Genomic DNA, 26,187 nt, shown 5'->3' on the forward strand with positions numbered 1-26,187 from the left:
GAACTGTAAGGATATGATATATCCAGAACACGACTGACAAGGATCATCAATGTTGAGGAGGCAAATTAAAAAGACCAAAGGATCGGAAATCAAAGCACCAGACAGAAGAAGTGAGCAAATTCCTTTTTTTTTTTTTTTTTATATCTATTTACTGAGCAATAACAGTAGCGTATGAAACCAACCCATTACAGAAAAGGTTGAGAAAAAGTAGAAGAAAAGTGTCTCTCGTCTCGTCTTCAAGATTTCAATAGATAGAGCTACGAACATATCAAACAAGGTGAAGATATATATATTATATGCTACCTAGGGAGTCTAGTATCAAGATGAGCAGAGCAGGCAATTGTTGGAGCATTTGTCCATTGTCTGCTGTCTGTTGTCTACGGCCTTCATTGACTGCTGGTGTTTTAATAATCTGAACTAGGCCTTGGAAGACAGACTTGATTTTCTCCTGATAACAATAATCCAAGTAACAGCTTCCAAAAACAAGGCAATTCCACCCAAGGTGGCGATTGCCGCGATGTAACCTGATTCCCACTTCTTCCCAGGCTTCAACATGTTAAGGCCTTTAAACACATTAAGAATTCCCAGGATGATGACAGAATACCCAATTCCATGGTGGTAAATATTCCAGTAAAATCTGTACTTGTGGTCCTTCTTTGGTCTCAAGAACAATGCAAAAATCTAACAGAACCAAATACAAAAAAAAAAAAAAAAAATCATGTTAGAACAAACCCAGATCCAAATTTAGCATCACAACAAATACCCACTTGCCTAAAAAATGGAAAAGAAAAAAAAATTGTCACATAAAAACACTGCAATCTACATCTACATAGTTATATCCATACAGTGCCCTTTAAGCTCTTATTTTTATCTCATCACTGACAAAAAGAAGATATCCATACAAATCCTTTACAAATGGATAGTTTTTCACCAAGTGATGAGGTAAGATGAAGCCTCGAACAAGAAAATCATAAAGAATTTGGCATGGAAGTTCAGGTCTTTTAATTTATTCTTTCAGGGTTGGAGGTAAGCAATGTGGAGAGGAGAAAAGTGAAGTGGGCAAAAAGGAATTTACCTGAATTGTTGCGAGGCAGAAAAGGGCAATCCCAATGTTGCGATGAGAAGTGAATTGAAAGCCTTTGGATTCACTTCCGAGCTTGAGGCCGGTGCCCCACCCAGCAACACCAAGAACATAGGCGGATAACTGGCAAGACACGTGAAGATAAAACCATGCTGGATCTGCAGATTCAAATGTTTTCACATATCGTGCGATAATCACTCCCAGAGGAAACAGAATCCCCCAACTCAATCCATTTAGTATCCCGTGAATCTGCCATTTTTGGTAAACGTGAAAAAAAAAAAAAAAAGAATCAGATTCACACCGTCAAAATCCTATCACAGATTACACATAATTCTCAATCTGTCTTCGCCAATTTTCAGATATTAAAGGAAAGGAAGAAACATAAACTCCACATCACGCATAAACTACCCATTTCGCTTTCTCTTCGATCTAATCTCTCCCAGTGTCAGATCAGGCGTAAAAGAAATTTCCACTTGAAAAATTACATTCCAAAGTCAAACTGCGCTGAAAATGAAGTGGAAAACTTAATAAAAACAACTTCGAAAATACATTCTTCTGAGTTTTGAGTTCTGGTTAGTTCCCAAACACGTAAAGTTATCATCAAACCACCCCCAAAAAAAGGGAAAAATCGTTTTCTATAAAATTTTTGAACGGTAAATCACCTACCCAAAGATTAAGAAAGAAGAAGACCCGACAAGGAAATTGAAATAGAAAATTTTGAAAACTGTTTTTTTTTTTAATAAATTCTTTCAGAAAACCGAAAAATACTGGAATTTTTTTTTGTTACTCACATTTTTCTTCTTAAGCCTAGAATCTCCTCCACCAGCAGTAGTTATAACCCCGCCCTGTGCACCACTCAAATCAAGCGTCGCTTTGGCATTGAGATTGGGCGCCAAGAACTCGTGCTTCACCAGAGCGCCGTTCGCTCCAACGGCGGGTCCCACTTGCCATACTTGATTCACCGTCCCCTTCGCCGCCAAATCCGCGGGTACCTTAACCTTCCCGAACATCCTTATCACTCCGTTCACCTCCTCTGCTTTCGTGTCCCACACATCGAACGATAGCTTCGACTGAACTATGGAGCCGTAGGACGCGACGTCGTAGGTCTTGACCGTTACGACGCCGTTCGAGCCCCGGTAGGCAACCAGAGACTGCGACCCCGCCATGCCTGTGCCCGTCGGGTTGATTGCCCACGCGATCCATCCGCCGGGTTTTGAGGGAGGCGCGAAGAAGGCGACAGAGAGCGTTGAGTTCGCAGAATCATAGGAGTAATGAAGGAAAGCTGAGAGGGTTGGTAGGTCGAGGCAGTGGGGATAGAGATCGTTGCTGGGGAAGGTCTGAGACGTGCAAGTAAGCGACACCGCCGGTGATATTAGAAAAGCCCAGAAAGCAAAAGCATAGAGAGAGAGTTTACGGTGAAGACGCGACGGCATTGCAGTCGATGATTTCTCTTTTTTTCTTTTGCTTTCTAATTTTTTCGAAGTAACGGTAAAGCTTTCGGCAGCGATGCTACCATTTGGCGGAATAAATAGGCGATCGGTTGCGGATTCTCCCCCGAGTCTGTGTCTGTAAAGTCTGTTTCTTTCCTAACGGACAAATAGAAAAATGCCACGTGTGCTGAAGGAGTTTGTGGGTGATGATGTGGCAGATTGTGATTAGGCTATTGGTTTACTCGGTCTTGACCGCTGGGGAAGTTGGAAGGAACTTTAAAACTTAGAGAACCATGGCTAGCACGCGCAAAAGGGTTATTCCTTCCTATTTTTACATCTCCGCCAATTCAAATTGAACAAACAGATTAAATTTAGTTGTTTAACTCATTATTGTTCACAACTGATAATATTTAACTTTTTTTCATTTTTATATAGTAAGAGCAAAATAGTATTATTTAAAATTTAAATAAATAAATAAAAATTATAAAGTACATGTAAATTCATTGTTTTTGGAGATTAATTCCTGAGTTAATTAGATTCTTTTGGCTTTATGAATATTATTAAGGTGGTAAAACTCTTATTGTATATTACTGAAGTGCTGCCAAATCCATTTAACATAATAATTAACATTTAATTTTAATATTTTGATTCTGTGTTTAATTAGGAGTAAAATATGCTTTCCAAGTAAATTAATTATATTAAAAAAATTGGAGTCAGAATTATAATTCTAAGATATCGTGCAATTATACCACATGGGTATTTGAGGGGGTCTAAAGAACAATAATATTCTATAAGGAAGAGTAATAATTTTTAGAAATGACTTTGCATTGATGATACGTTTTGTATAATCAAATTTTGTAATATTACATCCACTATATAATATATTATGTCAAATCCTGGTGTTCAGAAATGAACCCAACGATATGTATCTTGTACGTGGTATATGTCGTTCTTTATGGTTAACTTTAGTAACTACATTAATTATGATAGATCACAATTATAAATATTGTATATATCCTTAAAAAAATACATCTATATATGGTGTGTAGAGAATTTTATTACAAAATTATAAACAAATTAATAACATATGTTAACTAAATAATTTGACATTAATATTTATCTAATAATGTGACATGTACATTGATTATTCGTACATGTCACATTATATTAGATATTTTTGTAAGATTATAATATGTACTTTAAAATTATATTGTAACTTAAAAATTAAATATAAATCGTATCTGACAGCGGATTCTCAAATTAAAATTATGTAAAAACACGATCATTTTATGCGTATCAACACCAAAATTAATATTTATTATCTGATTAACAGAACGTACGAATAAATTGAATAATATACATATTAAAATTTTATCACAAAACTTTTAACTTAAAAATTCTTCAATTTTTGTTTTTGTTGTGCCACTAATTTCTTTTCAGCTCACCTCTCAACCTTTTTCAATCCCCACTCATATGTATATATACATCGATGGCATTGGCGGTGAAGTTCATTTTGGACTCTCCTTGTAGAAGTTCAAATCTATTTGGACTCATCTACCTTTTTTTTTTTCTTTTTAACACTCAAATATCTACACATATATCTCATGTATATATGTTTTCATTTTTTAATTATTATTATTTTATAAATCAATTTAATTTTAAATTAAATTTTATAATAATCTCAATTATTATAATAACTAAAAAATATAAATATTAATTTTTTATTTTAAAAATAAAAAATTTTAATTTGTCTTTAATATTAATTATATCATCGGCGCTAGTAAATGATATAATAATATTTCATTTAAACTAAAAGTTTTATTTATTTTATTAAATTAAAATTTATAATTTAATTATTAAATAATTAAAATAATTAGCAAAAATCATAATACTCGTTACTGTATGACTCCATATATTCAATACTAAACCGATAATAAATTAGTCAAATCAATTTACTAATTAAAGTTGATGTTTAGCAACATTACTCAACGACCGGATAACATAAAATGTAAAATTACTCTTAAAAACCTACTAAAAAAATATGTAATATTTTATTTCGTCATTATTATTCCGGGTTAATATTATGATATAGTTTAACTGTAAAAATTTAATCGGTAACCAACTATATTTAATGTCAATTTTAATTGACTAATGAATGACATAATAAACTATTTTATTTTTTCATTCAAATGCTCTATCAAATGTTTTAATTTAATCGTTATAATAAATGACAACATAGAGTTTAATCTTATTACCAAAATTTACAGATTATGTATTGATCAATTATTAATTCTACAAGTATTTAATAACACCCAATATCCTTTCAACTACAGTCTCGTAACCATATGTGTCTGTAATCAAATTATAATAAATAATTTATCAATTACTATGATGATTTTCGGTTTAAAAAAATTCATACGTTTTATCAAAATGATAAAATACTCTATTGATAGTTTAAGACAACATTAACCATTATAAATTCTCAATTTGATAAGTTCAATGATCATATCTCTATATGCATAATTTATATATGTGATTTAATTAATGAGATCAATTAATTTTTATATTATAAAGATTATCACATATATATTAGTTTTACTAGATCATTAGTGTTCTATTTTGATTATCTAACGACTAAGAATATTTGAATATAAATTATAAAATATTTTTATTTTCATTATCAAGATTTTCATTTTGATGTAAAACTTACAAATTTAATTAAAAAATTTATGACATAAATTAAACGATGAAATAATAAATATGATAATAAAAATATTATTACATATATTAAAATAAATTATCAAATAATAATGTATTTAATATATTACACGAATAATTGGATCGTATATATTACACTTATATTCTCAATAATTTTAAAATAAATTATAGACATATTCTTATTTGAAAATAGACTATAAAAAATATTTGATTATTTTTATTCATTATTTTTCTTATTCAAAATCCATTAAAATTTGTAAGTTTATTTGTTTTTTTTTTTAATACTAATTTAACTAGTGGGACTAACTTTATTAGACCTAATCCATTTACTTTTTGCAATTTCGGAAGTTGTGTTTTTAAGGTAAAGCTCAAGTCCAATGCAGTGATCCAAAGAAAATGGAAACGAAACTTATTGAAATTAGGGTTTGTTTTAGGTGGTTCCATCAGTTTTTAAGCAGCATTAGATGTGGCGGGTGGACTGAAAAAATCTACGAGAATAGAATTTTTCCTCGTTTAATACACGGTTTAAAAATTTATACGTCTTCTGTAATTTGAAGTGCCGCACTCTCTGTATGCATTATTTCCATTTTTCTTATAATACTAAATACTTTTAGACATCCAATTTTTCAGCAGCGATCAATTGAGATATGAAACGTGAAGAAGATGAGGAAAGAACCAGAACGATTATTATAACTAATAAACCTCTAAAAAAAAAAAAGGCAAGATGAATAATTTATTATATGATCTTAATTCGTGTTAAATTAAATATTTATTTTCTGTAATTAAATTTTTGGTCCATCTAAAAGAATTTAAAAAAGCAAATTGGTTAACGCCAAATCCTGCCCGAGACTCACGACTAAGAAATTAGAAACCAACTTGGTCATTAAATTCTGGCACGAGTCTCCGTAATGACTAATGAATGTTGACTCCGTAAAGAATGGGGATATGAAATATTTTGATGGATAAAATGGTAATTAGGCACGTGGATTGTGTAATGATGCATCTGACTTGAGTTGGAAATTAATGGCCACTCACGTGCCGTGTGGATGTATTAGATCAGAATGAATCGGCCCATTACTAGCGTACACTTTCGTTAATTTATCTAATTGTGTTCCCTGTGGAAATTATAGATGCAATATTAATTATTTTTTTGTTTAAATAAATCAAATTAAAAAGAAAATATAATCATAATTGTATTATATTTTTATATTTAAAATATTATCTATTAATTTTTAACAACCATCATAATTCTTTTTTTTTAAATCAATGATAAAATTTCTTAATTGATTAATAACTAAAATAATTAGACTAATATTCTAAAAAATTACGAACCCACAATATGCGTGTTCACATTTTTAGCATTTCCACTGTTAATAACTGGTTGCATCATTCCAACAATGCCCAAGAGCAAGAGAAGAACAAAAAAAGAAAAAAAACCAACATGATATTGCTAATTTTCAATTTTAATACTTTAAAATAAAAAGAAAAAATTCACTGACATTTTCATATTCATCGTGTGCCCTACGAGAGTTATTTTTTGCTGTATTATTAGCAAAATAAAAAAAAAAACAGAAGAAAAAAAATATATCAGAATTCTAGAAAATTATAAAACTGCCAACAAAAACAGATAATGCTACATACAACCCCGCATTTTTCATTATTCTCCTTCCACCGTCCCCAGTCTCATTAGAAGCACTACTGCCTCCTGCCGGACTAGGCGCCGTGGCACCACTCGACGGGCTCGGCGCCCTCTTACCCTCCAGCTGCAACACTGCTCTGGCGTTCAGATTCGCCGGCGCCATCTGGTGTGCCCGCGGCTGCCCCTCGCTGACTTTACTCCCAACCTGCCACACCTGGTTCACCTTCTCCGCCTTCTCCGGCACCTTCACCACGGCGAAGATCGCGATCGAGTTGTCCTTCCCAAGAGACTCGGCTCTCATGTTCCAGACATCGAACGAGAGTTTCGACTCCTTCACGTCGTGATAAGAACTGATGTTGTATGTCTTGACGTTGATGGCTTTGCCGTCGTCTGATTTGAAGGCGATGAGCGCCTGGGAGCCTACCATGCCGGTGCTCGTCGGGTTGATTGCCCAGGCTATCCAGCCGTCGGGACTTGGCGGCGTGGCCACGAAGGCGACGGAGAGAGAGGAGTTGGAGGCGTTGTAGGTGTAGTGGAGGAAGGCGTCGAGGGAGGGAAGATCGATGCAGTTGGCGAACTTAGGGACAGACTCGTTCTTGGCCGAGAGTTGCTGTGACGAACACCTGAGCGAACGTCCCGGTGAGATGAGAGAAATCCATAGTGTGACGCACAGAAGAATCGGAGCAAGAGAAGAAGATAAAGAAGCCATTGCTGGTTGGAGATTTGGAGTAGCTTGTGAATTGCGGGAGTTGATTTTATCAGATTTTGATCAGTAAATATAGAGAGGAGTAGCAGAGAAAAAAGCGGAGATCCAAAAAGTGGAAATGGCGGAGATTTCACTTTTTCTGAACTGATTTGATTCAAAGTGAAACCAGTAGCCAATTATAACTCGACACGTGTTAGAAGAGAGTAAAGGGTACGTGGCAGTTTTCCGTTGGTGAAATTGATAGTTGTGAAATACGAGTTTATAATCCACCCATAAATGACAATGTGGATTATGAAAGTAGTGGAAAAAGAAAATAAAATTCGTATTTTCTTCAGAAAGTTTTAAAAAGAATATTTTATTCAACTTTATTTATTTTCTTTATATGGTTAAAAATAAAAATAAAATACACTACAAAAAATACCAGAAAATATCAATAAATTGGAACAATATCTGGAATAAATACCAGAAAATAAAATTCCTTTCGAATTTTTCCAGCAGTGCGGAGACTCTGGAGTACAAAATCTGGGCTTTGGGTTCATACAACTTTTTGACCTGCCCGCGTAATAAGTTGATTCCAACACCTTTCTTTTTTCCTAATCAAGGAAAAAAACTGCTTCTCTTTTCAGTTTACTTTTAAGATTCTTGGAGGACTGCTTAATATGGTCAATTTATAATTGTTTATTAAAAAAATGAATAAAAATTTTGTACAAGATATTCGCAGGGAGATATTGTTTACAAAATTGGAGTATGAAATGAATGCTTTCAAAGTGGTAGAATTTGACTCGTTTCATTAAATGACATATTTTACTTATCTTGTTATGGAAATTAAGAAAAAAAATAAAGTAATTAATCTTCTTATCTTAATTTTCGATTAATAAATAATAAATTATAAAGATTTGCGTTTTTCTGCCAAATATGGATATAATTGAGTTAGATATAATTGAGTTAATTGGTAAATGGGTGTATATATATATATATATAGAAAGACAATATTGTAATGAGTTAGATTTGGGATATATCGTTCCACATCGGGTAACATTAATGTTATTGTCTTAATTAATTATACATAGGAGGGAAAACGTCAAATTTCTAGTAAAAATTCTCTTTGAACCCTGTCTCATACATTTATATAGTATGTTTAATATGATGAATAAAATAAAGTTTGAATTTGATAGTTATTCACTAATAATCACTTATTACTATAATAAGATAGTGATTATATTATAATATTTGACTTACAGTCAATAAAAATTTATTACAACCCCATTACAGTATTTAGTTTTATTAGTATTAAGGTTAAAATAAAGATATAACAAATGAAAATGATACTTATATATATACGTCTGAGTAATAAATTGAATTTATATATATATATATATTTGGGATGCTGCTATTGGAATAGTCGTTTTTGCTGTCTTTAGTGATTCCTCTCAATTCACAAAGTATTCTATCTAATTTAAAGACAATTAGCCAATATTCAAGTCTCCAGATTCATATATAGACTTGTATTACATGTATATGGTAGCAAAAATTATATAAGTTTGATACATAATTAATTGATTTGATATAATTAATTTAAATAACAAAGTTGTTATTACCATATTTTATTTTTAAAAGCAAAAATTAGTTATTACCCATAAATTATGAGAATAATTACAATGAATTTGAGATACGAGCGGAGATATGATTGATTGCATAAACATAAATGACGAGATAAGTTTGTGGTAGCCTCATATATACTTTGATGGGTAATGGATTCATGTCACATATTTAGATGAACCGAGCCGGTTAAAATTGGGGTCATTCTCGGCCGTATATTACAGTGGGTTGAACCGGATGGTGTAAATCACTTCCCAACCTTCATATATAATTATATTAATGATTGATTAATATTACTGAATTCTATTTATTAGTAATCATTATATAAATGGGTTGATTATTTTTCATTACTAAAGATGTCACTTAGAATGACATGGCTGTTAAATTATATATAATTTACTATAATGATATTAAAAATAAATAATTTTTTTATTTAAAAAAATTGAAGATATGATTAATATAAACACTGAGATATTCATGCTAGCTATAAAGAAACACATCTACATGTTCCACCAAACAACAAACAATTAATAGCGCTTAGCCCAGAAAACATAGTTGAAGAAATTAATGAAATTAAGAACACACAGAAGGGTGTAAAACAAATCCAAACGATTATGATTCAAATCGTTTCCTCCCAGCCATTCTTTCCCATATCTCCCACTCACCGAGTTGGCAATCGAAACCAGAACTGAACTCAAGAAGGAACCCATTGAAGTGGAGACCCAAGAAAGTGATGTACTGATGCTTCTCATGCTAGCCGGTGCCTCCGAGTAGAAAAACTCCAACATCCCTCCCAATGTCAGCATATCAGACACGCCCAGCAGCAAGTACTGCCACCCTAACCAGAACACTGAGATTATCTTATGGGAATCACTGGTTGCCACCCTCCGCCTCTTGTCTTCAACTCCTGCGGCTATTGCCATGGCTACTGATGCCAGCATCAGTCCTAACCCAATTCTTTTCAGGGGTTTAAACACGTTGAACTTGGATGAAACTCTGTTTCCAAACATTTTCACCACGTGTTCGTATAAGGGTATGAATGAAAGCATGATGGTGAGTGGGATGACTGTCAATGACTGAGCGGGGATGGTGAAGTTGTGACCCAGTTTTCTGTTCATTAGGTTTCCTTGCACAACTGACAATGTTTGGAGCTGAGCTAAGCAGCAGCTCATAAAGATTGTGCTTGCAAAAATGGGGAGGAGGCCGATGAATGTTCTTGCTTCTTCAACGTCGTTTTCACTTATGTTCTCGTCCATTAATGCTCTATCTAAGAACCTGTATGCATGCATGGACAAAAATCTCTTTTGGGTGTCAAATCATTATTTCCCAAAACAAAAAATTTCTGAACTTTGTTTTACCTGAACTTCTTCTGTGCTCTTGTAACTGGGGATAATGCATGAAGATTCATCTCTGCATCTGATATCGAGTGTCTTCTCTTTCTAATAGCAGCAACAAGCACCTTGACACCCACAGTTTCAACTTCAAAATAATTAACAAACTCATAAATAACAACGAGGTAAGTTAAAGATGTATATACATGTATTATAAACCTTGAAGATTCTTGTGAATGGGCTGCCACTGGGAAGCTTGAATAGATAAATAGGGAATCCAGCAGCGAAAATAACTAGTGCTAAGCTGAGTGCTACGGCTGAAATCCTGAAGCTCCAGTTCCAGCCTTTGTTCTCTTGAATCCAAACCATGATAGTGCAGGACAAGAAACCGCCCATGCACAGCCCGAAAAAGAACCAGTTGAAGAAGGCTGATATGAGTCTCTGATTGGAGCGATCAAGTTGATCAGCACCATGTGCAGGCAACGATGCCTTGACGCCACCGACACCCGTGGCCATGGCATAAAGCCCAGTGTACAGAAAAGCCAGTTGAGAAGAAGAAGGAGTTTTGCCCACTGCTGGCTGTAACCTTGGGGTTTGAGCTTGAATTGTCAGTAGGACAAGTCCCTGCAAGAAGAAAGAGAGGGATATGTAAATATGTATATGTAGATAGAGGGTGCGTCCATATAGACATATATATAAATATATATGTATATGTATATGTACCAGTAACTCGAGGGAGCAAAAGAGAATGAAAGTAGTGAATCTGGTGAGGAAAGAGTCGCAGATGAAACCGCCAAAAAGGGTTAGGAGAAAAGAGGTGCCCGCGAAGTTGGTGACCATGTTGGATGCCGTCGCAAGTGGATAATGCATGGACTTTATGAAGTAAGTGACGAAATTTGAGGCATTGCATAAGAACACCATGTTCTCTAACACCTCCACAACTGCATCAATACATATAAAAATAATATACTGCTCCATCATTCTCCATGCAATATGTTTAACAAGAGATTTAATTTTTAGTACAAATATACATATTATCTGATATAAATATTAATCAAGATAATATATAAATGTCTTTCAAATGAGAACAAATATTAAAAAAAAAAAAAACTGTTTTATTCAAATCCATGATATTATTAAAAACTGAACACCTAACACTATTTTTTTTTTTGTACTTCTCTGAATACCTATTTGGTTCTTCTCATTATGTATCTATATGTACATATGTTAAGAAAAATGTCACTACACTCATAATTAAGTATAAGTCGCAGTTAAGAATTTTTAAATTTCAAATGAGACCAGAATAGATTAAACCAAATATAATTTGGCAAATCTAAAAAATTTTAAAAAATTAATTATGTATTCATATTTAATTATTTTATTAATTTTATTATCTATGGAGTTTAGAGAATGATTATGATCTATATATTTGTTTTTAATTTCATTAATTATTTTTTAATTAATGATGATTATTAAAAAAGTCAATTCAAACTTACATGAGACTGGTTCGGTCTTGGGTCCATATATTTTCCCTAATGTGATTCTTCGTATGGTTGTAGTTCAATGACCATTTTAGAGTTACAATTCAGAGTTCTTTTTGGGTCACAAGTCCTTTACAAATCGACAACGAATATACCGTGCTTGATCAATTTAAGAATATCTTTAATCTAATTGATTAACGAGATATTTAATCTAATTCAAGAAAATGGCAAATCGCTGAGTAAAAGGAACAGTTCAATTTGTTTTTGGTCTTGATTCGCTGCAACTATTCGATAAATAACTCTGCTTGCAAAGAGACATACAGAAATGAAGAGGTAAAGTTGACATGCATGTAATTTTCATCATCAGAAAACTCAAAAGGACCACCTTTGAAAGTCGTAGAATTAAAGTTTTCTGAATTTTACTGCTTTTTAATTAATTACTTACCACATGCAATACTAGCAGCTCTTATTCCACCATGCCTCTTGGGTTCCAGATTTTTCCCTCTCCATACCTTGAACTGATCCTCGCTTTCAGTGATTTGGGTAGCCTAAATTACATTGATAACCAGAGAAGATTAACCACAATTAATAATCCCCACAACAAAGAATTGGCCTCTAAGAGTTCAAAGTATTGGGTCAAAGATGATCTTCACCAATTTTAACCATTGACACCAACATAGACAGGGACCCCCCCCCAAAAGAAAGAGAGAGAAGGAAAAAGAAAATTACAGACTTGTACTGCCAAACAGTGCCTCTGTCAACAAGTACCAACCACCGCCATGTTTAGTTTGTACAGTAAAAAACATAAAGAAATAGAGAATAGTATTGGGCTTACCATGAAAGAAGAAATCGAGAGCAATTAAACTTTCTGGGTCGGAAGAGATTGAAAGACTGAAACCAATTAATAGAGGGTTTGTGGAAGGGGGTGAAAACTGAAAAGAGAGAAGATGAAAAGAAAATTAATGTAAGACTAAAACGAGAGAAGGGGGAGGTGGAATTTTCCAGAATTTCAAACTTCAGCTAGTGAGGAATCTTGTCTACTGGGTTTTGCATTAAGCCAAGTTGCAAATTGCATGCCAAATTTAGGCGCAAAATGCTAAATAGTAATAAATGCTTCCGGATTACATTCAAAGTTTTTTAGCTTTTGCCCAATTGAGAATTTAAAAAGTTGATATTTATTTTTTACTAGATTTATACATGGATTACTCCTTTTCAACTCTCGAATGAGAGGTTGGTATTGGATTTTTCCTTATTATCTCCTCATTTCAAATTAGATTAGGATATGGAATTTGAGATTATGTTCACTGTATTACCAAATTAATTGATTTTCTTCTCCTCTAAGTATCTATCCTTTTTTTTTTTTTTGGGTGGAAATTAATTACCATAATTAATATCTTGCTTGCACCTTGCGTTACTGGTTTGAATTGTGCGTTACAACCACCTCTTCTTTATTCATTTCAGTATTTAAGATAAAAGAAGAACGAGTTGCACCCATTTCTATCGTATTTCTTGAGTTTTACTGTACCCATATCCCGTATCCCATGTTAAATTATCACTCAATACTCATTTAATTAATAAAATATACTAAAGAAAGTTTATTTATAATTTTAATTTTAATAATAATGCAGAGGAACTTGGGCTAATGATGCGTAATTACAACCCTATCTGGGCCGGACCCGATATGGGCCCAAAAGAAGATGGTCAGGAGGCGGAGCCCATTGGTAGAATGCCCGATTAAAGTAGAGCAGTTGACGAAAATGTTTGGGCTCACAAGGATCCGAATTTTCCTTCATAGAACGGGCCCGTGAACTGGATAACAATGCTTTGCTATATATAAGTGTCGTTTCCAAACCCTATCTTTCTCTTCTTCGCTCTTCTAGGGTTTATTGGAGCCGTCTTGCAGTCTTTCAGCAGGTTTCAAACCCTACTATGTCTCCTCCGCTGAATGTTATAGCTTTTCCTTCCAATTTTACATGTGTAGCTAATTTCATAGATATGTCAACGACATGAGATAATAATTGATTTTCAGAATATTTCAGTTTTCTCGTTCGTTTGCATTTCTGTGTGATTTTTGTCAATTTGGACTGCATTCCCGTAGTCATTTTAATCGGTTTCTGTTGATTTTGATATGATGTTAATCTTAACTGGTTGCTCGTGATTCTCCTAAATTCGTAGATCTATATGCTTATATTGTTAATAACCTTTGGAATTTTCACCATGCAAGCTCATGTTGTCACAAGTACTATCTTTCTACCAATACTTGCACAGCTGTACCTAGACGTGGACTGCTTTGAAATGTTGTTTTTCGGTAGATGACTGGTGCCATAATAACTTTTTTCAATGCTTTTTGGGTTCCCCATCAAAGTTTACTTATGACCATTCGTTTTGAGGAGCTGCGTGTTTAATGTTTGTCTTAGTTAGTTGATGACTGTTAGCCCTGTGTTCACTGATATTTCAAGATTTTTTTTTTACTAATTGTGGTCGTCAGGTTAAGGATGAGATTTCCCCCTTGAAGCAATGTAGTTATGGCATATTTATATCCTCAATTTTCCTCTTTCGAAGAGTTTCAGTTTCTAGGTCTCAATTTATTTTTGATAGGTTTGATTAGGGGCTGGCAAACAATCCTAGGGATTTAATCTCTGTGCTTCTTTCTTCTACATGGACTGGTGCATGTGTCATATATGTGTGTCCAAACACTCAGGGATTTGATTACTCTGACCTTTTACAGAAACAATGGCTGTCCCCTTGCTATCCAAGAAAATTGTGAAGAAGCGTGTGAAGAAGTTCAAGAGGCCTCAGAGTGATAGGAAGATTTCTGTCAAGGTACATCTACCTTATGTTGTTTTCCATGCAAAAGTTTTTTTCCTTGTGTCACAGTATTCAGCTCATCAAGGCATATGTTCGTATTGCTTTCACATCATTTTGGCTTTACAAGGCTGGGAAGTATAGGATTGATAGTGGATAGGAACTGGAGTAAGCCTTATGGAGGCGACCCATGAAAGCATTGGTTTGGTAGTTTTAACTTTTGGAGAAATGGCCATGCTTTCAATGCCGGAGAACATTAATGGGATTATCAATTATCAAATGGCCGTATTTGTTATGTTCTTTACACGCATTTGTAACTTCTTGTTTAATCATTTCTTGGTGATTGTTTATTCACTGTTCTTGCTCGTATGAGATTTGTAGACCGAACTTCCTCCATCTACTAATGGCATTGCTGCTTTAAGCTATAGCATTAGATTTTTAATAACAGTTATGATAGCATATGTACGCACGTGTTTCTATACTAGATATAAGTTCTTTTCCTTAAAGTGATTCAAATTGCTTTAACAAGCATCTTTTTTCTTTTAATTTGATTCCAAGTGTTTGTCATATCCCATGTGAGCTTTCTACTGCATAAATTTGCTCCTGATTTTCAGATGAATCTCCCCCTTACCACAAGCCTATTTATTTGCATTTCATGACAGTTGCAGTATAGTGGTCAAACATATTTGGTTTCTTGTTTAGAAAACACTGATTCTTAGTCATGCATTAGAGGTACTTGAAACTGAACTATGGTGTGTTTACATCACTAAACATTGAGTAGTAGTATCTCATCTCTTATTATGATTCTGCTTATATTTCATTAGGGAACTTGAAATATCTCATAAATTTTTGTGCACTTCATTAATTATCATCGATAACCATGCTAACAGTAGCTTGCTTTTATATATCTTCTTGGCAGGAAAACTGGCGAAGGCCAAAGGGTATTGACTCAAGAGTCAGGAGAAAGTTCAAAGGATGCACTCTAATGCCCAATATTGGTTATGGCTCAGACAAGAAAACTCGTCACTATCTTCCCAATGGATTTAAGAAGTTTGTTGTTCACAATGTGAAGGAGCTTGAAGTTCTGATGATGCACAACAGGTACTTTTATATATACGTATACATTATAATGTCTATCCTACCTTTATTCTTTTGATAACTTCTTTTAAGCATTGTTTCTCTGTCTGGTTTGTACTTTTCTGGTTGATGAAATTCTAGGACATACTGTGCGGAAATAGCCCATGACGTATCAACCAAGAAGAGAAAGGAGATCGTTGAGCGGGCAGCCCAGTTGGACATTGTTGTCACCAACAAATTGGCCAGGTTGCGTAGCCAGGAAGATGAGTAAAGTGATATTCGCATTTTGGTGGTTTCAGCAATTTGTATTGACACTGTCAGGATCGTTTTTATTTTGGAAATTGGATGTTTATTTTTTGTTTTAAGTTCGGAGCTTGATGTTAGAGAATGATTTCTTTTTATGATATATGCAACCTACGGAATTTTGTTTTTCTATTAGTAGTCATGTTGAATTGAATTCTGTGGAAGATTTTAGCATTGCTTTTTCCCGACCCCCGCCTTACCACTAACTCTCACCCGCCACTTTGTTCCTTACATCTGTCAAAGTCGAGTTAACTATTGACAATGTACCAATTGTTTGGTTGGTCGATGACGACGTCTAACCACAGCACGTGCGCAATTATTATTTTCTTTTTTGAAAAAAAATAAATTTCCAAAATTGTAAAGGAGTTGGCTAATAATATTAGCCGCTTGCGTTTAGACTAGAGACTTGGCCTGTTCAATATTAAACTTTTACCGGGACGAGTAATTTACCGAATTATTTTCACAACCAAATTTACCCACCTTGTCAATTTTTTACTGACTCGTACCAATATTATTATTATTAGGGTCTTTATCAAATTTTGTAATCACCCAGTTTCTGGATACTCTAAATCTATTTTTTAATTTTCTTTTATTAAGCCATTGACACTACAAGAAAAAAAGACCAAGCTCCACCACAATAAAGCATACTTTCTTTTATTAATTGCGGCTTTCTATTTCTATTTTTATTTTTTACATGGATTCATGCACAGCAAGATTAAATATCTCTTCAAATTTTAGATTAATGAACAAGTAATAAGAATGGAATTCAAACATTGACTACTTAACTTAGATTAGTAAAATCAAAATCAAGCCGTCACAATTTACTATTTACTCAGAAAATCTGTGTCATTATTTTATGACCGAACATTATTATTGCAATATTTATTTGTTACAAATTAATCATTTAACTCATCACACTTATCTTTTTATTAAATATGTAATTATAAATTTTAATAAATAAACAAAAATTATAATCTATCTTCTATTTCAATTATTTGGAAAAAAAAATAACATTTCTCTTAAAAAATATCAGATGCGATGACGTTTTAATTCCAGACGATGACGAATGTAATGTATCTATATATAAATAATAGGGGCGGAATTTCTCAACGGCCAATTAAATTGAACAGTTGACTATAAAAATCAAAACTTTCAAAATTATATTGACCATTCAAATTGGTAGCTGATGCCCACCAAATTATTTCCCACAGGATTGATATTTCAACGGTGTTTACTAACACACTGGCAACCATATATTAATTTAATGGCTGCCTTTCTAATTTAATTTTAATATATTAATGTGTTATGTTTTAAAATAATCTACTCTATATAAGTACTTAATTATTTTAAAACAGTACTTTTTTAATTTCTTTCAAATATAGTAATAAAGTTAATCTTTCAATGATTACAAACTTTCAAAAAAAATAAAATAAAATAATGAGCATTCAATTAAACAAAACTTAAAATTGTGAAGACTTATACAGGGCATTTAGCATATAGAATAAGAACAATATCTTACATGCCGTATCAACAACATAGTCAGAATTACATGAGAAATCACGTTTTCCTTCTTCAATTTTATGTTGACTTTTGTTTAAATTATAATTTCATTAAATAAAGATAAAAAATAGTTGTTTATTTTCAAGTTAATCGCATATCTAAGTAAGCAATCGTGATTCATTCATTAGAATGTAAAACCACAAAATTTATAATTACACAATTGAAGTTAATTTATTTATACATATTAAGATTAATTAGAAGATATTAAGATTAGTTTGTGTTAAGATAAAATTAGTTTGTTGTTTGTAATGTAACCATTTTTGTTTTCTTCTACCATTTGTTGTACAATGGCAGTACATATTCTATTAGGCTGTAAAAGTAAACTCAGGGAGTATTTTTTCTTCATCATGCTGCTCTCTCTTTGCCTTCTCTTTTGCCCTCTCTTTTCTTTTTCTAACATGGTATCAGAGCGGATTAATTAATCAAACATCCTTAGCTCAGTGATTGAGCTTCAAACATTTAATCTTCAATGGCTAGAGAGCAATCAAATGACCTCCAAAACCCGTTCTTCCTTCACAGTGCCGACCATCCCGGTTTAGTCTTGGTATCCAATCTTCTTAATGGCAACAATTACAACACATGGGAGAGAGCAGTCAGAATAGCACTGAACACCAAAAATAAATTGGGTTTCATAGACGGAACCTACGATCAACCGAGCAACACCGACTCCACTGCCGCAGCTTATTATACCATGAAAGTGCACGATCTGTCTGGACCGATTTGCGGCTTCGTTATCAGCAGAGCAATGCGCCGCATATCTACCAACTGAAATAGAGCGTGAACAACCTTGCTCAAGGGTCACTCCGCATCAACGCATATTATACGCGGATGAAAACAATCTGGGACAAACTCAAAACTTATCAACTAGCTCCAACCTGTCATTGTGGAAACATGAAGGTGTGGAATGATTATCAGGAGCAAGAGTTTGTCATGACCTTTTTAATGGGATTGAATCCTTCCTATGCTGCTGTTAGGGCCTAAATTCTAATGATGGAATGTTCTCCATCCATTTTGAAGGCCTTCTCGCTGGTGGTGTAAGAAGAGCGGCACCGTGCAATCGGCTTCGACGCATACACAGAAATGGCTCAAGGGTCTGGTTCTTCCGTTGCCCTAACTCAAGATAGGAGACGACCCACCTGTTCACACTGTGGACTTGTGGGCCACACTGTGGACAGATGCTACCGTCTGCATGGCCCATCGGGCCTCAAGCCCAAGCCCAAAATACACTCACCTGTTTTTAATGATGGACATGTCCAAACACAAGCCCAAGCTCGCAACGCCTCAACTCAATCTCGGCCCACTCCTGGAAACATATCATTTAATTTAACTAGTCCTAAATCCAGGCCCAGTTTTTCTTTTGCCCACCAAGCCTTGGCCCATGAAGAGTTTTTTCCAGAACACAAGTCTTCTTCCTCCTCGGGAACACACCCGATTACGCGACCAACGCCAAATTTCACTGCCTCCGTCAACACCTGCTTACCGGCACTTAATTCTGCTGCTCCTATCGATGATTTAAGCACATCGCAAATTCAGAACATTATTGCCCACCTAAGTGCACATCTCTACCACACGAGCTCCATCATCTCACTGGACAGCCTCACCCCACCAATCACGCCACTCCTAATCTTCACGCGGCAGGTATATCCTCCACACCCTTTTGCCTTTCCAATTTCACACACACACTTACCTCTAAATGCTGGATCATTGACTCTGGAGCCACACATCACATATGTTGCACACCCACCCTTTTCATAAATCTTAAACATGTTGCACCCATCCCAGTCACTTTACCAAATGGTAGTTCAGTGCTAGTTAATCAACTTGAAAATGTACTTCTCACCGACACCCTAACTCTACATGATGTTCTATTTGTTCCTCATTTTTCCTTTAACCTTGTCAGTGTCAGCATGTTGACCACCACCCACAACTGTATGGTTAATTTTTCTCTTCATTCTTGTGTCATCTAGGACCGCACTCGGGACTTGTTGATTAGGAAGGGTAGACGCATTAGCAACCTCTACTACTTAATTACTACATATTTTCCTTTTCCCACTGTTAATTATGTTTCCACTATCTCTAAAAGTAGCCTATGACATTTTAGAATGGGTCATCCTTCCTATGTAAAACTTCAGTATATTAATAAAGATTTACAGACTTCGAATATTTCTCATTGCGAAATTTGTCATTTTGGCTAAACAACGTAAATTGTCTTTTGTTTCTAAAAATAAATTATCTGACCATCTATTTGATTTAATCCACATCGACATTTGGGGTCCCTTTTCTACGCCCACTATCAAGGGATACAAATATTTTCTTACAATTATTGATGATTGCACTCGAACTACTTGGGTGTATCTCCTTTGTCAAAAGTCCGAAGTTCTTACAATTTTTTCTGACTTTTATACTCTCATCCTTATACAATATAAAATTCTTATTAAATCTGTGAGATCTGACAATGCACATGAGTTGAATTTTTATTTATTTTTCATGTCAAAAGGCATTGTTTTTTTATCATTCCTGTATTGAGACTCGCCAACAAAACTCTGTTGTCGAACGCAAACATCAACACATTTTAAATGTGGCACATGCCTTACTGTTTCAATCCTATGTTCCCATTGTCTATTGGGGCGATTGCATCTTGACTGTTGTTTACCTAATCAACCGTACACCTTCCCCTTTGTTGTCTAATAAAACTCCATTCGAATTATTAACTCACAAAAAACCATCTTATGATCATTTGCGTACCTTTGATTGTCTATACTACTACTCCACTCTCGATAGTCATCGCCATAAATTTTCACCTCGTTCTAGGGCTTGTGTCTTCCTCGGTTACCCTTCGGGTTACAAAGGATACAAACTTCTCGACATCGAGAGCAATCAAATCATCATATCTCGTAATGTCATTTTTCATGAACATATCTTTCAGTTTCTTTCATCCCACTCACCTAGTCCTATTCACAGTGATCTTTTTCATGACCGTGTTTTACCTCTTCCTCTCCATATACCTACACAATCATCAGTTTCTCTTGATATACCGCATGAGTCTTCCCAAACACTATCATCTCGCCCTCTGCGTGTAACACGATCACCTTCTTATTTGTCTGACTATCACTGCTACCATACAGATACACATGCATTTTATCCCATTTCCTCATTCCTTACTTATAAAAAACTTACACCTCAATATTAAAACTTTATTTGTGTCATTTCCTCCCATACTGAGCCTACCAACTTTTCTGAGGCTATCCAGTCGGCTGTTTGGATGAACACTATGAATATGGAGCTACGTGCCTTAGAGAACAATAACACTTGGTCTATTGTTTCCCTCCCACCTGGGAAGAAAATTGTTGATTGTAAGTGGGTTTATAAAGTTAAATATCAAGCTGATGGGACCGTAGAAAGACATAAAGCCTGTCTGGTTGTTAAGGGCTACACACAACAATTTGGCATCTATTTCATTGACACTTTCTCTCATGTTGCAAAATTAGTTACTGTCAAAATTTTACTTTCACTGGCTACTATCCATGGTTGGAGTCTGACTCAGTTGGACGTCACCAATGCTTTCCTTCATGGTGACCTTCACGAAGAAGTTTATATGACTATTCCTCCAGGCTATTCTTCTCGAGAGGGGAAGACTCTTCCACATCAACTCGTTTGCCGACTACACAAATCAATCTATAGGTTGAGATAGGCTTCCCGACAGTGGTTTCATAAGTTCTCACAAGTATTACTTCAAGAAGGTTTCCATCAGTCACAATGTGACCACTCCTTATTTGTCAAGTAGTAGGGTAATGTTTTTCTAGCATTGTTGGTGTATGTTGATGATATTGTTATTGCTGGTAATGATAATCAGGCTGTCGAAGAACTCAAAATTACACTCAAACAAAAATTTAAAATGAAAAATTTGGGGACTCTCCGATATTTTTTTGGACTTGAAATTGCAAGAAATGACACAGGAATCACCTTATACCAAAAAAATGTGTTGGATCTGTTAACTGAAACTGGATATCTTTGTTGTAAACCCTCATCTACTCCCATGGAACCCAATATTAAGATGTCTAAAGATGATGGAGAACTTCTGAGTGATATCACAAGTTATCGGCGACTGATTGAAAAATTGTTGTACTTAACCATCTCTCGCCCTTACATATGCTATTCTGTTAATAGACTGAGTCAGTTTCTTGCTGCTCCCAGGACCAGTCACCTTCAAGCTGCTTTGCGGATTCTCCAGTATATCAAGAGGACACCTGGACAAGGTCTCTTCTTCCCTTCATCATTTGCCATTCAGATTAAGGCATTTTCTGATGCTGATTGGGGGACATGTCCTGACACTAGAAGATCTCTAACTTGTTATTGTGTTTTTCTTGGGTCTTCATTAGTCTCATGGAAATTAAAGAAATAGCAAGTTGTATCTCGGTCATCTGCAGAAGCCATATCGTTCTATGACCAACACTACTTGCGAAATAATATGGATTCTGAAATTGTTACGAGATTTAAGGGTGCAACATCAAGGTCCTGCATTATTTTACTATGATAATCAGGCAGCTCTACACATTGCTTTAAATTCATTATATCATGAGAGAACAAAACATATTGAACTTGACTGCCATTTTGTTCATGAAAGGATTCAAGATGGTACATTTAAGACGATGCATATATCTATTCGGAATGAACTGGCAGATTTAATGATAAAGGCACTTCATCCTACGCAGTTCGATAATTTATTGAACAAGATGGGTACAATAAATTTGTACTTTCCATCTTGAGGGGGAGTATTAAGATTAATTAGAAGATATTAAGATTAGTTTGTGTTAAACTGAAATTAGTTTATTGTTTGTAATGTAACCGTTTTTGTTTTCTTCTACCATTTGTTGTACAATGGCAGTATATATTCCATTAGGCTGTAAAAGTGAACTCAAAGAGTTTTTTTTTCTTCATCATTCTGCTCTCTCTTTTGCTGCCCTCTCTTCTCTTCTTCTAATAATACGTTACAACTAATTTGTATCGCATGAAAATTAAATAGAAAAAAGTACAATTTGTTTATGCCAAAGACAAAAGTTATAAATTTTGAGGTGATATTTTCCCCATTTTAGAAGACAAAACTATCACGAGATGGAATTTTGCCTGCCCAGCCGACAACAGTAATATTAAATAGAGTCGGCGAGTACATTAGGAATATCCCTCTGAGTATTTTTTTATATGCATACATATAATTAAATGTTTTGAAATTTGCCAGATGTATGCAAAAAGGAAAATTTGTAATATTGGGTGGACATATATATAAATAATGGGAAGGATACAATTAATAGTGACTGGTCCATATCTATAAATATATGCATTGCTATCTACAACTGGAATGATGTTCATTTCTCATTTGGCGTTATTTTTGCATATGAATTTATGAGCACGGACTTAAAAACTACAGGAAATATGTGATCGTGTATAAAGTAGGCCAACCTAATTATGATACGATTGACAGTGATCGTGTACACAAACAGACCTTTTCTATTGTAACTACATAAAGCTGCCAACTGCTGCTCTATATGGGTATTAGTTTAGGTGCTGATTTGAACGGCAGATGCTCGCTCCGTTGGGTATTTTTTTGATTAGCACCTAATTCTTTTATTTAAAAAATAATTAATTAGAAAGTATACCTTACTAACTAGTTTATAACATCGGTCATATGTGTTGTTAGTCACGGATGAATATAAAAATGTATTTAAACTTAAAAAATTAAAACCATATTTATATTTTAATAAACATTATTTATTAAATAATAATATTGAAACAAAAATATTTAAAATTTATTTTTAAATATAAAATAAGCATTTAAAACACTAAAACAATTCTTATATAATGTTAATAAATTTTAAAAATCTTTGGCTAAGTTAAATAATATGAATAGTTTACAATACGATATTATTTTATATGTAAAAAATTCTGACTCTTATATTTTTTGTAAAGACAATATTGGAAAAGCCACTTTTTTAAAAAAAGAGATTTGTTATGAAGTGAAAAATTGAGCCATAAACTTGTGTACTAAGCAACATGAGGAGAGAAAAAACGTGATGACTACCATATTGTCACATGCATTGTAAACTCTAACAACCCTTCCCCTTGACTAAAACAAGATTAATTATTAACTCTACACGTAACTATCTAATTACTTGCTTTAAATACAATAAAAGTAATTAATAATAATTCGACCAGCTCATTTTACGTATTTTATTTACCTCAGTTAAAAAACAAGGTAATTTTATTTACCTATATACAAATATATATATATTTTATAAATTTAAATTTTTAAAAAACCAAAAAATTACTAACTTCACATGATTCATTGTTAACTCCTTTTACCCAGTTCCCATTGTCATCAACCCCCTCGACTTTACCGTCTTCACTCCCAAATATTTTTTCCACGAACATTTCTACATCATCTCTTTTAATTCCTTCCTTCTCACTTCCATTCAAACCCTCCTGGCAAGGAATATATGGTGTCCTAGATAACTGCAACACCATCTCCCAATCAACCCCGCTGAAGAAACTATGGCTCTTGATTCCCTCCACTGTGATCCTCTGCTTTGGGTTCTTTTCCAAGAGCTTTCCGATCAAGTCCCTCAACGCCGTCTTTTCACCCACTAGGTCCGGCGTCTTCATCAGGATCCGGTAGAACGTTTCCTTCCTGGTCGGACCCTTGAACGGTGTCCTCCCGTACAGCATCTCGTATAGAACCACCCCTAGGGACCACCAGTCCACTTCGAAATCGTGGCCGTCGCCGGATATGATTTCCGGTGCCACGTACTCCTCCGTTCCGACGAACGAGTTGGATTTCTCCGATGAGTCCGTCTCTGTCTCGGATGACGATTCAGGATGAGGGGCAGAGTCGTCCGGCAAGATTCCGGAGTTGCACCACCTTTGGAATAGCGAGAACCGTTTCTTCCTCACTGATTCACTTTTCTGGATCGAAATGGGAGATGGCGATGATTGGGCAGATCTAGGAGAGAGCTTTGTGGAGAGGTCGAAATCGACGAGCATTATATGGCCATTCTCTTGAATCATTATGTTTTCGGGCTTTAAATCTCTGTACACGATCCCTTGATTGTGCAAGTACTCCATTGCGAGAACTAATTCAGCCGCATAAAACCTATATATATAAACCAAATCAACACCATAAATTCAAATGTAGAAAACATGAATCAATCATCAACCAAAATGTGGAGAACATGACTCGAAACTCTGAACAGTACTCTTTAATGGAAACACATAATGTATCCTTCGTTTCTCAGTATCCAAACGGAAATTACTTCAATCATTGAAGCCGATTTCAGAAATTCTAATCACGACAAGACAAAAGGCATATAAATTTACAGCCACAAATAGGCAGTTGAATCGCAAAATTTTTCAACGGGCCAAAAATAAAACCCCGGCCAGGTTCCCGCTTGGCTGCGGAAAAAACGAAAACAAACAGAAATTTGAACAGAACAAGTGGGGATCAATTTTAATTCCATTTTCATGGGAGCCAAACAGGAAAGAAATATAAAAAATACATAACCTGGGGTTAAGCAAAGATTTCAAGAAATGAAGTTCAACAACGTATAAGGAGAACAACAGGATAATTACCTAATAATATCATCAGAAAACATTTTCTCGGTCTGCTTTTTCCTGAGAAAATTAAGGTCACGCCCTGGGCAATAATCAATGGCATATCCCACAACCTTTTCAGTAGCCAAGACTCCTCTAAGTCGCGGTAATAACGCGTGATCGAAACGCTTCAAGACCTGCTGCTCGAAAATAACCCTCTTGTACTCATTTCCATCTTTTCCATCGTGGTGCTTCTTCTTCTCGATGGAATCTCTGAGTATAACCTTCAAAGCGAGCAGCTCCCCTGCAGATTCCTCCTCCTCCTCCTCCTCTCTGACCAAAAACACCACGCCCTTGGCGCCACGCCCTAGCGCCGAAACCACCATAAGCCGATCGAAATCCAGAGTAGGCACCGTGTGCAGCGGGGATCCACAGAGCAGCTCATGGTCGCTCATGGCAGGATGAGAAATTATCATCCAGAAGATCACCGTCTGGCGTCAGGTGAACCCTGGAGGTTGGGAGAGTGTGGGGTGTCTTTTGTTGTTTATTGCTGCTGTTGTTGTTAGTTGTTTGTTTAGCGCCTTAAAAGGAAGAGGACGATTTCCCTGTTTTTCTTGCCGATGAAGATTTCTTTTAGAGAGGAATTTATAAAAAAAATTGACGGAAACGAGTTTTGTTAAAAAAAAAAAAAAAAAAGCGCGATTTTTACCGTTTTACTGTGACTTAACATTTGATTTATTACTGATGATCGACTAACGGCGTTGGTCTGGAATTTTGGCACGTGAGAGTCTAAGGCTAAATTGTGACACGTGGCATGATCTGGGAGAGTTGTTGACGAGAAATGAAAAGTGGAAAAAGGTGGGTTGAGCGTAGCTG

At 34.8% G+C, this 26,187-nt stretch overlaps 5 protein-coding genes across 5 annotated transcripts; 1 reads left to right on the top strand and 4 right to left on the bottom strand.

Moving 5' to 3' along the window:
* Nucleotides 1-208: 208 nt before the first annotated feature.
* Nucleotides 209-2,595, bottom strand: LOC110821785 (cytochrome b561 and DOMON domain-containing protein At3g25290). The gene is made up of 3 exons (XM_022051731.2): nt 1,873-2,595; nt 1,076-1,330; nt 209-681 (listed from the first exon to the last, which is right to left on the bottom strand). Exons 1-3 carry the CDS (start codon nt 2,512-2,514, stop codon nt 418-420), a joined length of 1,161 nt encoding a protein of 386 aa, XP_021907423.2. The 5' UTR covers nt 2,515-2,595; the 3' UTR covers nt 209-417.
* A 4,058-nt stretch (nt 2,596-6,653) lies between these two features.
* AIR12 (auxin-induced in root cultures-like protein) lies at nt 6,654-7,686 on the bottom strand. The gene has a single exon (XM_022051704.2). The coding sequence runs from the start codon at nt 7,575-7,577 to the stop codon at nt 6,825-6,827; it is 753 nt and encodes a 250-aa protein (XP_021907396.1). The 5' UTR covers nt 7,578-7,686; the 3' UTR covers nt 6,654-6,824.
* Nucleotides 7,687-9,581: 1,895 nt separating this feature from the next.
* LOC110821805 (Major facilitator superfamily protein) lies at nt 9,582-13,063 on the bottom strand. Its single transcript, XM_022051753.2, has 6 exons — nt 12,821-13,063; nt 12,431-12,533; nt 11,228-11,445; nt 10,724-11,128; nt 10,532-10,632; nt 9,582-10,448 (listed from the first exon to the last, which is right to left on the bottom strand). Exons 1-6 carry the CDS (start codon nt 12,821-12,823, stop codon nt 9,701-9,703), a joined length of 1,578 nt encoding a protein of 525 aa, XP_021907445.1. The 5' UTR covers nt 12,824-13,063; the 3' UTR covers nt 9,582-9,700.
* Nucleotides 13,064-13,761: 698 nt separating this feature from the next.
* LOC110821844 (large ribosomal subunit protein eL32z) lies at nt 13,762-16,300 on the top strand. Its single transcript, XM_022051797.2, has 4 exons — nt 13,762-13,899; nt 14,714-14,808; nt 15,710-15,891; nt 16,009-16,300. Exons 2-4 carry the CDS (start codon nt 14,719-14,721, stop codon nt 16,136-16,138), a joined length of 402 nt encoding a protein of 133 aa, XP_021907489.1. The 5' UTR covers nt 13,762-13,899; nt 14,714-14,718; the 3' UTR covers nt 16,139-16,300.
* Nucleotides 16,301-23,921: 7,621 nt separating this feature from the next.
* LOC110821865 (AGC (cAMP-dependent, cGMP-dependent and protein kinase C) kinase family protein) lies at nt 23,922-25,920 on the bottom strand. The gene is made up of 2 exons (XM_022051837.2): nt 25,351-25,920; nt 23,922-24,874 (listed from the first exon to the last, which is right to left on the bottom strand). Exons 1-2 carry the CDS (start codon nt 25,785-25,787, stop codon nt 24,034-24,036), a joined length of 1,278 nt encoding a protein of 425 aa, XP_021907529.1. The 5' UTR covers nt 25,788-25,920; the 3' UTR covers nt 23,922-24,033.
* Nucleotides 25,921-26,187: the final 267 nt, after the last annotated feature.

The sequence above is a fragment of the Carica papaya genome, chromosome 3 (assembly GCF_054855325.1).
Source record: "Carica papaya isolate Zhongbai chromosome 3, ASM5485532v1, whole genome shotgun sequence".
Taxonomy (NCBI): domain Eukaryota; kingdom Viridiplantae; phylum Streptophyta; class Magnoliopsida; order Brassicales; family Caricaceae; genus Carica; species Carica papaya.

What these genes read in the sequence shown, in the direction of transcription:
- LOC110821805 (XM_022051753.2), bottom strand. An exon ending in CATTCACAAGAATCTTCAAG is followed by an intron (nt 10,633 to 10,723) that starts GTTTATAATACA and finishes GTGGGTGTCAAG; the next exon opens with GTGCTTGTTGCTGCTATTAG. An exon ending in AGAGCACAGAAGAAGTTCAG is followed by an intron (nt 10,449 to 10,531) that starts GTAAAACAAAGT and finishes GCATGCATACAG; the next exon opens with GTTCTTAGATAGAGCATTAA.
- LOC110821785 (XM_022051731.2), bottom strand. Translation starts at nt 2,514, where the DNA reads ATGCCGTCGCGTCTTCACCGTAAACTCTCTCTCTATGCTTTTGCTTTC. An exon ending in CTAGGCTTAAGAAGAAAAAT is followed by an intron (nt 1,331 to 1,872) that starts GTGAGTAACAAA and finishes CAAAAATGGCAG; the next exon opens with ATTCACGGGATACTAAATGG. An exon ending in TCTGCCTCGCAACAATTCAG is followed by an intron (nt 682 to 1,075) that starts GTAAATTCCTTT and finishes TGGTTCTGTTAG; the next exon opens with ATTTTTGCATTGTTCTTGAG.
- LOC110821865 (XM_022051837.2), bottom strand. Translation starts at nt 25,787, where the DNA reads ATGATAATTTCTCATCCTGCCATGAGCGACCATGAGCTGCTCTGTGGA. An exon ending in TTTTCTGATGATATTATTAG is followed by an intron (nt 24,875 to 25,350) that starts GTAATTATCCTG and finishes TTATATATATAG; the next exon opens with GTTTTATGCGGCTGAATTAG.
- AIR12 (XM_022051704.2), bottom strand. Translation starts at nt 7,577, where the DNA reads ATGGCTTCTTTATCTTCTTCTCTTGCTCCGATTCTTCTGTGCGTCACA.
- LOC110821844 (XM_022051797.2), top strand. Translation starts at nt 14,719, where the DNA reads ATGGCTGTCCCCTTGCTATCCAAGAAAATTGTGAAGAAGCGTGTGAAG. An exon ending in ATAGGAAGATTTCTGTCAAG is followed by an intron (nt 14,809 to 15,709) that starts GTACATCTACCT and finishes TCTTCTTGGCAG; the next exon opens with GAAAACTGGCGAAGGCCAAA. An exon ending in GTTCTGATGATGCACAACAG is followed by an intron (nt 15,892 to 16,008) that starts GTACTTTTATAT and finishes ATGAAATTCTAG; the next exon opens with GACATACTGTGCGGAAATAG.